This window comes from Pteropus medius, unplaced genomic scaffold (assembly GCF_902729225.1).
Source record: "Pteropus medius unplaced genomic scaffold, Ma_sr-lr_union100, whole genome shotgun sequence".
NCBI classification, from domain to species: Eukaryota; Metazoa; Chordata; class Mammalia; order Chiroptera; family Pteropodidae; genus Pteropus; species Pteropus medius.
In genome coordinates this window covers 6,299,983-6,315,168 of record NW_024350924.1, presented here as the reverse complement: position 1 = coordinate 6,315,168, position 15,186 = coordinate 6,299,983, and the positions used below count along the sequence as shown (strand labels likewise).

The 15,186-nt window shown below is 32.6% G+C and overlaps 1 protein-coding gene across 1 annotated transcript in view; it reads right to left on the bottom strand.

Moving 5' to 3' along the window:
* Window positions 1-12,362: 12,362 nt before the first annotated feature.
* SYCP1 (synaptonemal complex protein 1) overlaps window positions 12,363-15,186 on the bottom strand; it is a 71,813-nt gene continuing 68,989 nt past the window's right edge. The window contains exons 31-32 of the mRNA XM_039841280.1: window positions 12,976-13,065; window positions 12,363-12,880 (exon numbers count right to left, since the gene is read on the bottom strand). Coding sequence (XP_039697214.1) covers window positions 12,743-12,880; window positions 12,976-13,065 — 228 coding nt within the window. The 3' untranslated portion in view covers window positions 12,363-12,742. The remainder of the gene's footprint in view (window positions 12,881-12,975; window positions 13,066-15,186) is intronic.

Here is a 15,186-nt window from a genome sequence, read left to right as displayed (position 1 = left end):
TTTATCCCACCATCTCATATTTTCCTCATAACACTTATAACTTTCTGGTATTATATTATTTGTTTACATGTTTATTCTGTTTCTCTCCTTCCAACTAGAATGTAAGCATTATAAATGAAGGGGCTTACCTGTCTTGGTCAAACCAGTCTATTTCATATATCGGATGTTCAATGAATATTTACTGAATGCATAAATAAGTGGACATACAGGTGCTATTTCCAGAGTTTATAATTAGATACATGGAGAGGTTGTTAACTGCTCTGATGTTCCATAGATAGTTACAGAAATGCTAGATTAAAATTCAAATTTCCTATTATGCTTTTTACTGCATTAAAATTTTAACTCATTTTCAAAGAAAAAAGCCTCAATCTTCAATTAGCTAAACGAAAGAGTGGCATTGGAATATAAATAAGACTTAATATTTTACCCTCCGCAAAACATGAGTAACTCTTCTAGCTTGCAAGATGCTCTACTTCCATGAAATCCTAAAACTCTGTGCAACAGACATATTTTTAAAAATCAGTGTATTCATCTGAAGTCTGAGTTATCTGTATGTATCACATTAGAATAGACTGCCTTTTGAAATAAAATATGTTTGTTTATTAAACTCCTTTCAGTGTTATTTTCTTAACAATACAGATAATTGATAGCAAGTAGAGTTGGACCTAATGTGCATGTTGATCATTTTATTATCTTGAAGCTTTCAAGTAGAGAGACAAGACTGATTGAATATGTATAAAAATTATGTCAATTTATTTCTCTCTTTTGGGAACAGGTTAAAGCCCCTAATATTCCACATTGATATGAATTTACAAAAGCTTTTTCCATTTCAAAACATTTTTAAAATTAAGGTCATATATAAATGTTAATAGGAATTGCTAACATCTTCTTCAATAAAATTCATAGTGCTATAAAGTCAGATCAGTATCAAGCATTCTTTCCTGTATATCAAAACTTATTTCTCTATCCCTTAGCATAATATAATTCATTCTATTTGTGTTATTTTATATAACCTCTTGGTAATTAGATATTATTCCTCTGGCTGCATAACATGAGCAGTATTAACTGTACTCACAATAACATGTGTAACCATTTCCCAGCAATTTTATTAATCTCACGAAAAATTATTTTAACGTTTCTCATCTTTGTTTAGTATACTTTTTATTTTTAAAAGAAGTTCACAGTTTTGTTACATGCAAAAATCAATAAAAGTTCTGTTAGCAAATTAATCTGAGATAACCAAGAAATAATAAACCTAATAATGCAGATAACTTTCTTCACTACATGTGTGTAAAAAAAAACTGAAGTGAAAGAAGCAAGACACAAAACATCACATAAGATTTGATTCCATTCATTTGAAACATACAGAATAGGTAAGCCCATAGAGACAGAAAATGGACTGGTAGTTATCCTGGGTTGGGGGGCAATAGAAAATGGGGAAGAACAACTTAATGAGTACAGAATTTCCTTTTGGGGTGAGGAAAATGATTTGAAACCAGATAAAAGTAGTGCTTGCACAACATTGTGAATGTATTAAATACCAAAGAATTGTTCACTTTAAAATGCTTAATGTTGTTATGTGAATTTCACCTAAGTTTAAAAATGACAACTAACAACTTAAAGCAAAAATAATAAACACTGTATTGGGGGTTTATAACACATGTAGAAGTAAACTTTATGTCAAGAACAGAACAAAGGACAGAAATGGGAAATGGAAATATATTTCTGTAATGTTCTTATGCTATATATGAAGGGCCATAATAGCATTTGAAGGCAAACTATGATAAATTAAAGATGTATGTTGAAAATCCTAGTGTTACCACTAAAAATAAAAGAATAATTAAAAGCCAAGAGTATCAAAAGAATGAGAAGACACAGACTTGGAGAAAATATTTGCAAAAGACATGTCAGATAAAGGATTATTATTCAAAATATACAAAGAACTCTTAAAACTTGACAATAAAAAATGAACAACCTGATTTTAAAATGGACAAAAAGCCTGAACAGATACCTCACCAAAGACGACAGATAGCAAATAAGCATACGAAAAGATTCTCCATATCATATGTCATCAGGGAATTGCAAATTAAAACAACACTGAGATACCACTAATTATCTATTAGAATGGCCAGAATCTGAACACTGACGACACCAAATGCTGGCGAGAACGTGGAACAAGAGGAACTCTTATTCATTGCTGGTGGAAATGCAAAATGGTGCGGCCGTTTTGAAGACAATTTCTGACAAAACTAAATATACTCATACCATAAGATACAGCAATCATGCTCCTTGTTATATACCTAAAGGAACTGAAAATTTATATCCATACAGAAATGTACACATGAATGTTTATAACTTAATTTGTAATTGCCAAAATTTGAAAACAACCAAATATCCTTCAGGAGGTAAAAGGGTAAATGGTGTCTGGTGGTATATCCAGACAGCAAAATGTTATTCAGTGCTAAACTTAAGTGCATATTACTAAGTGAAAGAAGCCAATTTGGAAAGACTAAATACTGTATGATTCCAACTATATGATATGATGGAAAGGCAAAACTACAGAGACAGTAAAAAAATCAGCAGTTACTAGGAACTGAAGTAGAGAGGGATGAATAGACAGAGCACAGAGGATTTTTAGGGAAGGGAAAATATTCTGTATGATACTATAATAATGGACACATGTCATTTACATTTGTTAAAACTCATAAAATGTACAACACTAAGAGTGAACCCTAATGTAAACTATAAACTTTAGATGTATTGATAAAGATGTATTGATAAAGGTTCATCAGTTATAACAACTGCACCACTCTGGTACAGGAAGTTAATAGGAAGGGAGGCTATGCACGTGTAGGAGCACGTATTTATAGGAAATCTCTGTACTTTCCGCTCAATTTTGTTGTAAATTTAAAACTTCTCAAAAATGAAGTCTATTTTTAAAAATCCAATGGTGAAGATAAAATGAATTCATGCAAATATTAAAGTAATCCAAAATAAAATAAAAACAGAGAAAAAAAGGAACAAAGGACAGATGAAACAAAAAACAAATGGCAAGATGGTAAACTTAAACTTAACGATATCAATAATTACATTAAATGTAAATTGTTCAAACATTCAAATTATAAAGCAAAAATGATCAGATTTTAAAAATCAAGACTGATCATATTCTGTCTACAAGTAACCCATTTGACATATAGAGACACAGATAGAATGAAAAAAGGGTGGAAAAATATATATGCAAGTATTGATTAAAAGAAAGCTGTAGTGGCTATATTAATGTCAAAGTAAACTTCAGAGCAATATATATTCTATAAATAAAGGACATTTTATAATGATAAAGGGGCAAATTTATCAAGAACAAAAAAGCAATTGTAAATGTGTATGCATCTAAAAATAAACTTCAAAATATATAAAACTGATCAGTTAAAAAGAGAAATAGGTACTCTACAATTATAGTTGAAAATTTCAACACTTTTCTCTCAATAATTGAAATAAGTACACAGAATATCAGGAAGGGTATAGAAAACTAACTTACACTAATGGACATATATAGAACATTCCACCCACCAATAGTAGAATATACATTCTTACGAAAGCACATGAGTGCACATGAGACATTCACCAAGATAGACTATATTCTGGGTAATAAAACAAGTGTTAAAAAATTTAAAAAGAGTTTAATGATACTGAGTATAGGTTCTGACCAAAACAGAATCAAACTAAATATCAACAACAGAAGATATCTGGAAAATCTCCAAATATTTGGAAATTAAATAACATGCTTTTAACATTTAATGGTTCAAAAAAAAATCACAAGGGAAATCAGAAATTATTTAAAACTGAACATAAATGAAAACACAACATATCGAAAATTTGTGGGATGCAGCTAATGTAGTGCTTAGAGAAAAATTTATAGCCTTAAATGTATATACTAGAAAACAAGAGACATCTAAAATCAATTATTTATGCTTCTACCATAAAAGAAAAGCATATTAAACCCAAGTTAAGCAAAATAAAGAAAAAATAAATGAGAACACAAATCAAAGAAATAGAAAACAGATAAAAATCAATAAAAAAAGTCAATAAAACCAAAAGTTTTACTGGAAAAGATCAATAAAATACACAAACCTCTAAGTAAACCAATCGAGAGAGACACAAATCACCAAATCAAGAATGAAAAAGAGCCCTCACTACAGATTCTATAAACATTAAAATAATAAGAGAATATAATAAACAATTTTATTGGCAATACACTTAAAAGTAAAAGACACATTTCATGAAGGACACAAATTACCCAAACTGGCTCAAGGAGAAATAAAAACTCTAAATAACAAAATATTTATCAAATAAATTGATTTTATAATTAAGTATATTACTTCAAAGAAAACTCCCCTCTCAGATGATTTCACTGGTGAATTCTATCAAATATTTAAGAAAGAAATAATATCAATTTGACACAAACTCTTTGTAAAAATTGAGAATGAGGGAACACTACTCTACTCATGTTATAAGGCCAGCATTATCTTGAGGCAACTCAGACAAAAAATACCAAAAAAAAAAAAAAAAAAACCTAGACACTAACATCTCTCAAAAACATAGGTGCAAAAATTATTCACAAAAATTTTAGCAAAGAGAATCCAATAGTATATAAAAAGAATCATTTATTAAGACTAACTGGGGTTTATCTCAGGAATGAAAAGTTGATTTAACATTCAAAAATTAATGTAATTCATGTTAACAGACTAGAAATGAAATACTATATGATCATTTCAAAATATGCAGAAAAGCCTGAGAAATTCAACATTCATTCCTGATAAAATTTCAAGCAACTTAGTAATAGAATGAACTTCTTTCAACCTGATAAAAGATATCTAATATATTTATGGCGAAATAATTGGGGAAAGGCGAGAATGCCCACTCTCACTATTTGTATACAGTATTGTACTGGAAGTACTAGCCCATGCAATAAGGCAAGAAAAAAGAAATAAAAAGCATACAGATTGAAAAGGAAGAAGTAAAAAAGTTTTAATCCGTAGATGATATGATCATCTACACGGAAATCCTAAGGAATCCACAAAATGCTACTGGAACTAGCATGCCACATTCATTTCCCTTTCTAGACCCTAGGTGCCACAGATGAGTACTGCCAGAGGGCCATCCTTGGGTCCATCCACCTCGGTTCCCATGCACTAGACACCATTCCCTGAGTCCTTCAATACAGACGCAGACCTCAGCAAAGCAGAGAGCACTTAATCAGTGGAGCTGGAACCAGTAGACCAATACTCCACACCAATCTGGCCTTTCATAGACTGTGGCCTCCTATTACTGGCCAGAGTTGCCCTGGGATAGCCCACATGTGTCCATTTGTAGAAACAGCAGCCTCCAAGTTAAATAATTTGCAAAGAACCTGAGAGAAGTATGTAGGTAATAATAAAGACTATTGCAAGCACCAGTCTGGCAGTATGGGTTCTGTTGACATTTCAGGTACTCCCAGGACAGGAAGGAGGCTTCTGAGAATGGAGAGTCCACAGGGCCAATTTGGGGCTAGAGACCTAGAATACAGGTCCTCTTTTTTAACTGGCCTTGTTGAATTTTCACATAGTAAGTCATTAAATTCATTAAAACCCACTGAAAGCCCACCTACCATGGAAATTCATAACACTGACTTTATTAATAAAAATGAAAACTAACGAGTTTTAGCACTTGCTTTGTGCTAGACCTTTCAAAATGTCTATTAACTTGTTTTCTCTAGTTATAGTCATTATCTTTTTACTGAGCCACAGAGGTTATTCAGAACTTGAATCACAAAGCTAGGATTCCAAACTCAGTCAGCCAAACAAACCTCAAACTTTTAACTGACACATCATACCTGTGGTCTGGCCTGAATTCATTTTGAGTTAATTAAACATGATAATCCAATAATTTATATTTGTGATTTAGCTGATAAACAGAATATATAAAAATCTCAGATACTACTACAAGGGCTAGAGAACTTTTAATTTAATAGCTGTTAATTTCATATAAGTTGAGAAAAGATTCAGCACTATGAACAATATTGTTGATGAAAAGAGAAATTCTCTACTTATTGAGACTAGGTCATTTAATGATTATTGATTTACTGAGAAAGCCATTGGAAAAAAATTAATGCATTTTACTTTCACAATTCATATTTCAGACAGAGGCTTATTTTAACCACAGATAGCCACATCAAGCAAATAATAGTAATACTTTTTAAAAATTAAAAAATTTGGAAATTATTAAAATAATTAAATGATGTACCCTACAGTTTATATCACTTGCTTAACAGTTTTATAAGAAAATGTTTAGTTTGTAGAATATATTTTTATCATAAAACATATTTTTAAGTTTCATTTAAATACTGATTTATACATTTTATATATTTCCATACCAATGATTACATATTTTGCTATCACTCCTAAGCAACATTTATCGAAATTCTTAGTGTATATCTATAGGCCTACAAATTCCAAAATTAGTAATTTATCCTATAGAAATAAAAGCACTAAAATTAGCATTGTTCATAGTGCAGAAAACTGTAAAGAAAGAGAATTCTCATTATATCAATTAAGATAGGTTATGGCAACCGTAACAAACAACTCCAAACTCTCAAAGGCTTAACACCACAAAGACTTATTTCTTATTCATACTGCATAACCATGGCACGTTCATGGAGGAACTTTATTCCATGTAATTCTCACTCACAGACCTAAAATGACAGAGGTTTCATCATCTGTAACATCACAAATTGCTACAGCAGGAGGAAGAGTTTGATAGAGGGCCTCACGCTTTTAAGCAAATACTCTGGCACAGGAGTAATTAATGCATATCACTTCTATCTAAAAGCCATTGGCCAGAACTTATCATATAGCCTCACCAAGGTGGGACAGGAAGTGTAATCTTCTCATGAGCCTTGAAAGAGAGAACTGGATATAGGTGATTAAAAGTTTCTATCACACTCCAATAGATAAATAGCTAAATTATGGTACATCCATGAAACATTACATAGCCATTTAAAAGGAATTGGAACTATATCATGTTTTATAGATTTTTGTGAGATACTGCGTGAGTAAAGCAAGATTCTGAAAGGTATACATATTACCTCATTTTATGTAAATTAACTGTGACCAGAACATTCTGTGCATGTGCATGCATATGCAAAAATATAACTAACTAAAAACATTATTTAGTGTATCTACCTGCCATGTATAGAAATAGATAAGGACACACCCCAGGTTCTTCTCAAAGGTTACCTAGGAGAGGGGAATTTGGCAGAGAAGAACCCTGATGTGTGCAGAGATGGGGAAGAGTGTAAGGGAGAAAGTAGAAAGAAAAAAAAAGAGCACTAAGATTTTATAAGATTATATTTATGCATTGATATAAATTATGTATATGCATACAGAAATGAGGTCATTTTTTAAAACTTTTTTCAATTTGATTGCTTTTATAGGCCTCAAATTACTGATCTTTTGAAATTAAATTCATCTGTTCAGTTCCTTCCAGCTCTAAACTCTATGATTTCATAACTGAAATAATGTTAAATTTATCTGTCATTTCCTATTTCTAACCCACAGGTGACCTGCCCTGATTAAGGTTCTTGATGTACTACTAAAGCCTGTGGACTATTAATTATACTGAATTCAGGTTGCCTGGATTATGAATAATTTATTTCTAACCTTTATATCAACCAAAGCAACTAGCTCTTTGACATCATCAATTGTTACATTAACATGAATTAGGAGACATTTTAGGAGCAGAGTGATAAAGTTATGGATATTTTTCTTAGGTTAGGTATTAGATCTAATCGAAAAGTTTGGAACTTAAATTTTCAGTCTAAGAAAATTTTCTCATTACCTGGACTACTTCAATAGCTACAATAGCCTGCACCTTGTACTGATTCACCTTAAATAATCTTTCTAAAACAAAAATCTTTTACAATTGGAGGGAAAATGATAGAGTTTGGAGATCTTATACTTTATATCATTTTATAAAATTTAAATTTTAAAATACCTTATTTTAAATAATAAAGTCTTATTTTCCTTGCTTAAAGTCTATTTCATTTTCCATACCAAAAAAGTCCAAGCTTTGCAACATAACACACAATATCCTACATGAAGAGTCCACAGTCTGGTTTCCCTCACTACTCTTCATCTTATTTTTTATATTGCTATTTCTTTCGCTTTGCTTTTTTCTTGTCCTTTTTTTAATTGAGATAACATTGGTGAATTACAGTATGTAAGTTTCAGATGTACATTATAATGCAGTATCTGTATACACTATACTGTACTTACCACCAAGAGTCTAGTTTCCATCTGTCACCACACATTTGGCCCCTTTTACCCATTTTGTCCTCCCCTCACCCACTCCCCATCTGGAGCCTATGGACTGCAGACACACTGAGGTGCTCACCTTTGCTTCAGACAAAGCTTATACAGCATTCACTTAAGACCTAGAACCTGCAGCGTATTTCTATAAAAATGATAATTCATGTATAAACAAGGCTACCATATGCTAAAATGACCAAGTGAAACTTCCTATGAGGCAACTGTCCAGAATAGCACCACCAAAGACACATCAGAGCTTCAATATTAGCATGTTATTTAGTGCCCTCTAATTCTGCTGTTTCCTTCTCAAAACATTCAGCCTGTTCATCAAAATATTGGGATTTGCTGATACTCTCCTGAATTAAATTAATCCCCTTGCTAGAGGACCACCCTTCCATCTGCAGGGGCAAAGCTTGCTGTGTAAAACAGCATGGAGCAGATCACATGCCCCTGCAGGAAGCTCCACACCCAAGAAAAAAGAGAGAAGCCTGGGTCCCCTATACCTGTCAAGCAGATTAAGTCTCTCCTTCAAAGAATGACTAAAGGGCAGAGTTTCCTACCAGCCTAAATGTGGGCTGTGACAGCAAGCAGTAGTCTCTTAAAACCTAAGACTCTTAACTAACTCATCTTATTCTAACAAGAGGAACAATATTTGAAATTTTAAAGAATGTAAACTAATTGTGACAGACTGGCTAGTTGTTCACCTGACCCTTTTCCCTGATAACCTGAGAAATAACTAGAAATGGGTCACGATCTATCTTGAAGTTACGTATGGTCATATGACTTGGTTCCAGAAAATGAAATGTGGGCGGACATGATGTATATCTATTTCAGATCTGGATCACTAAACACTTCTCACATGGATCCTCCACTGTGTTTTCCTCTTTGCAGCAACCTTGCAAGCCAGTGATTGAAGACGGCAGATCTAGAAAATGGAAAGAGCCAGGGTTCCTGAGTCACTGTCTGGAGGAATGCTGCTCACTAAATAGGAACGTTTATGTTGGACTATAGATAGAGTGAAAAGTTGATGAATGATTAGCCAGGGAACCTAGCGCTACCTTAATTAATACAATAGTCTTTTTAATTTTAAAATGTTTGAAAATATATAATTTCGTATGTGAAATATCATATTATCAAGACTAATAATAATCTTCCAAAAAAATACTTGCTCAGGCGATTAATTATAAAGTTTCGATTAAGACATCAGGAGCTAGAACTCTCAAGACCACATCCAGTTATCAGAGGCATACAAATTGAAGGAGAAAAATAATTTCTATAATGTCTAACTTCTGCGTTTTCATTTTTTCTTGGCTAATTTTTCTTACAAACACAATTACCGACCATAAGGGAATTAGAATTCCACTACACCAAAATTGTTTATTTCCCCCCACTTTAATCCCCACCACTTCCACCCCTGACCCATGGTGTCCTCTCCCACACACTTGCAGCGTGAACTCAGGGGCCTGGCGCACCCAGGGCCTGGCGCACCCGGGGCCTAGCGCACCCAGAGTATGGTCCATGGCTCTACGTGGGGCGCAAACCCAGGAACTTCTGCTTGCAAAGCAGACATGCTAACCATTGTACTATGGAGCCACCCCCTAAACCAAAATTATTATAGACAACTCTAAAACCATTTGTATCCATTTGTCAGTTGTTTTTATAAAAAAAAAAGTCCATTCCCATTCACTTTCCTACTTTATTAGATGAATCTTTCATACCTACTCTTTCCACAACCTTCAACATTTTTCCCTCCACTAAGAAAATTGAAGCTATGAAACCAAAACTTCTACAAATTCCCATTCACTTACCATCATCTTGTGCCATATAGTATTCTTTTTCTTCTGTCTCTATGGAACTGTCTGTTCTCCTAGCTAAGACTTAGCACTTTAATTTTCTACAAGAGTCTGTCCCTATTGCCTATTACAGGGCATTCTATAAAAAAAAAAATCTTCCCATTCTCTCCTGCATAACCATTTTTACCCTAACCTGAATCTTTCCCTAATTATTTTAATATGCTATTAATTCTTAGATCTTTAAAAAAGGAATCTTTTCCATGTAGTACATATAGACAACGGAATATTACTCAGCCATAAGAGAATGAAATCTTGCCATTTGCGATAACATAGATGGACCCAGAGGGTATTATGCTAAGTAAAATAAGTCCGACAAAGAAAAATACCATATGATTTCATTTACATATGAAATCTAAAAAATAAAACAAATAAACAAACAAAACAGAAACTCATAGAGAACAAAATCGATGGTTGCCAGACAGAAGGGGAGTGGAAGATGGGTGAAAATGGGAAAGGATTAAGTACAAATTGCCAGTTATAAAATAGTCACGGGGACATAAAGGACAGCATAGGGAATATAGTCAATAATATTGTAATAACTATGGTGTCATATGGGTACTAGATTTATTAGAGTGGTCAGTTCATAAATTATATAAATGTCTAATCACTATGTTGTACACCAAAAACTAAAATAATATTGTATGTCAACTGTAATAAAGATACAAAAAATTTAAATATCTTCTCTTGACCCACTTCCATTTCTAGTAACTGCCCCTTTATTCTCTTTCCTTTGAAGTATAACTTTCTGAGTCTTGATGGAGACGCTGTCTCCACTTTCCTCTCGTAATCTTCTTAATTGTTCCTTCCAATCAAATTCTCCTTCACTGAAATTCTCATTGTTAAGACCACCAAAGACTTCCAACATTAATAACACATTCATCAATTTTACTTTACCTCTGCACAATATTTAACACAATTTATCACTCCCTCTCCTTTGAAATGCTTTCTTGCTTGGCTTCACTTTCTGGCTAATCCTTTGATGGTTCTTTCCCATTTCTTTTATTTCTTCTCTTTTCTAGGTAATGTTACTCCCATGGTTATATATGGTCTCACCCAATCTGATAGATTTAAATATGCTGTTGTCTCCCAAATTTATATCACTACCCTGTGGATCTGTCTGTAAGCCAACTTACCAACTCTATTTAGATGAGTTGGTAAGCAGTTCCAAGCCTAACAAGTCCAAAACTACATTGCTCAAGCAAAAAATATTCAAGTTATCCTTTGTCCTTTCTTTCTTATCACATCCAATATTTAATCTTCAAAATAGATCCACAAGTTGGCCACTTTACTCCCTGCTGCTCTTCCCCTCGTTCAAGCCACTACCATCTCTCATATGCATTATTAAAATAACCTGTTTTCTGTTTTAGCCTTTTGTCTCCTCATAACCTGTTCTAAACATAGTAGTCAGAAAGATCCTTATGTTAAGAGTCAGAGCTCATTTTTGCTCAAAAAAAAATCTACTAATTTCACATCTTATTCAAAGTCAAAGTTCTTAGTGGTCTACAAGCATCACAAAATCTGCCCACCCAAACTCCCCATCCTGTTAACTATCACGTCTTTTCTCCTTCTACTCTCCCTTTTGTTCACTATCCTCCAGCTACACTGGCCTCCTTGTTGCTTCCCAGATGTACTAGGCACACTCTCACCTCTGGGCCTTTGTACTTTCTATTTCTTTTGACAGATATGTTTTCCCCTAGATGGCCACAGGATTATTATTCAACTGTCATTTCAGCGGACACCCTACACAAAATTTCAAACCCTTTCATACTTCCTAATACTTATTCTTCCCTGTTTTATTTCTCCTTAGCAATTATCATTAACTAATAATGCAGTATGTTTTGCTTATTTATTTTTGTTATCTATTTCCTCACTAAAATGTAAGCTCTAAAAGAACAGAGGGTTTATTTTTGTTTTGTCACTGTTATACGCCTGGTATCCAGAACTGTGCTTTACTCTCGGTAGACACTCCATAAATATTTGCTTAATGAATGCTGAATAAATGAAGTAATTTAGGAAGTTATACTGGTATAGCCCTTTTTTTGGCAACTAAAATCCATTTGTCGATTTTATAAATAGGTAAAACTGCTTCAGAACTGTGAAACTTGACTAAAATGACCTCAAGATTTAAAAAATAATATTATCCAAATGTTAATGATTAGCTATCCAGATGACCTCACAGAATGAAGGAGAAGCATTTATTTGCATTCAAAATATTTTAATAGTAAATAATAGAGTAAATCTCAATAGTCAGTTCTTAGCATCCAATGGCTAACTTCACAAGCTTGAAAACAGCCAAAACAGTTTTCCTGAATACAAGAAAAAGTAAGAACAAAACATAGTCATCTAATTATCTGAATACAAGTTTTCAGATAACATGTAGTTATTTCACATTTAAGCCAAAATATAAAAATATGAAAAAACATAAATAATCATGCAAATATCAAAAAAAGGTCTCAATTTTAGAAGTTTGGCTCTTGAGAAAATAAGAAAAAATTAACTAAAAATTTTATATTATTAGGCTCCTTAATCATAATGATTTTTCTGAAATTAAACAAATAACTTCTCTGCTTCCTTTAGCTTTTTTTTCCTATCCATTTTAGCAATTACAGCCCAACGATCCTCTTGTATTTTCCTCATAGCTCCAAACTTCAGCTCAGATCCAGGGGTTGTTAGAGATGAATGGGTCTGAATACAAAATAAAATAAAATCATAATATGTTTAATGAAAAAATAAAGTCCAGCTTTTGAAATTTGTTTTCTAAAATAAAATTTAAAAGCTACCTTTTTAGGTGTTCTACCACAAAGATGAGACGTTGGTGAATTACTATTCTTGTGTAGTTTTCTCAATGTTTCTTCCTCCGAAACCATACTCTTAAAGAAAAATACAAAAATATAATTTGGGGGCTGCCATCATTAATATTATTAAAATTCTGTCTACATATCATATATGAGGAAGAGGAGGGAAGAGGAGGAGAGAGGAGAAAGCAGACCAAAGAAAGAAGACTATAGAATGAGGACTATATTATCCTCAATCTGCCAAAGACCTAGATTTTGATTCTATTAACTATATTCCTGAAAGGTTATGTGAAATAAAACATGTGTATAAATAGTATTTTTCTATTGATTTCTATTTCACTTTCAGAGTCTTTATATTACCATTTTATTCCCCTTTTCCTCGGCTTACTTACTCAAACTCACATTTAAGCCCTGTAACGATTTATAATCTCATGAAAATTAAAATGTCAATTATCAACTTATGAGTATTGTAATTCTCTCAAATAGAAATAGCTAACACTTATTTAGTTCTTTATGTCGAGCACTGTTTTAAGCACTTTGCATATTTTAATTATTTTTATCCTAACAATTTTGTGATATATACTATTATTCCCATTTTAAAGGTGAAGAACTGAGACACACAAATATTAAGTAACTTGCCCAAGATTATACAGCTAGTAAGAGGTGAAACCAGGATTCAAATTCAGACAGGCTGGCTCCAGAATTCATTTTCTTAATGAACAAGCTACACGAATTGAGTCAGGTGAGCAATCAGTTCACATTATCTTTTCCTGCTCTTTAAAGTCACATTTAACAAAAACTTCAGAGGCTTCATAGATGAAAAAGTTCAGATTTTCATGAATTCTAAAATTTTAGCAGAATTCAGTAAGTCATAAAGAGTTGCCTTTTCAGATACATTCAGAACGAGTATGCACCAACTGACCAGTTTAGCAAAGAGAAATAATTTTAAAATCATGTTGCAAACGATCATTAAATTTTTACTTAGTGCACAATAACTAATCATTCATTACTGACTATCCATACAAAAATAATAAATTAACCCAATTTAGACCAATAACCGTATCTATCCTTATAACTCTATAGCAGTCATCTTTTCATGTGCTTATCGGCCATTTGTATATCTTCTTTGGAGAAATGTGTAATCAATTCTGTAGCTATTTTGAATTGGGTTTGTTTTTTGTCATTGAGCTATGTCAGTTCCTTATCTATTCTTGGTATTAATCTCTTGTCAGATATATGATTTGCAAATATTTTCTCCCATCCTTTAGCTTATCATTTCAGTTTCTTAATAGTGTCCTTTGATGCACAAAAGTTCTTAATTTTGATGCAGTCCAATTATCTTTCTTTTTTTACCTGTGCTTTTTTGATGTCATATCCATGAAGTCCTTGCCAAATTCAATGTCATGAAGATGTCCCCAATACTTTCCTCTAAGAATTTCATAGTTTTGGTTTTTAAATTTAAGTCTTTGAGTCAATTTTTGTATATGGCGTAAGGTAAGAGTCCAATCTTCATTCTTTTGCATCCAGTTTTCCTAGCGCCATTTGTTGAAAAAAAACACACAAACTGTTCTTTCCATGAAATGCTCTTGGCAGTCTTGTCAAAAATCAATTGACTACTATATGAGGATTTATTTCTGGGATCTCTATTTTATCACATCTGTCTCTATCTGTTCTTATGCCAGTAATGCTCTGTTTTAATTACTAGCTTTGTAGTAAGTTTCCAAGTTCAGAACTGTTGAGTCCTTCTACATTATCCTTCCTTTTCAAAGTCATTTTAGCCATTTGAAGCTCTTTGTAATTCTATATAAATTTGAGTATCAAGTTTTCCATTTCTGCCAAAAAGGCTATTGGAATTTTGATAGGAATTGTATTGAATCTGTAGGCCGCTTAGGGTAATACTGGCATCTTAAAAATTATAAGTCTTCCTATCCATGAACACAGAATTTTTTTTCCATTTCTTTAGGACTTCTTTAATTTATTTCAGCAATGTTTTTAGTTTTCGTGTATGTCTTTCACTTCCTTGGTTATATTTATTCCTAGGTATGCTTTTGTATTTTAGATGCTACTATAAATGGAATTGTTTTCTTAATTTCCTTTTTGGATTATTCTTTACTGGCATATTGAAACATAACTAGCTTTCATGTGTTGATCTTATACTTTCTAATGTTGTTGAATTCACTTATTAGCTCTAGTAGT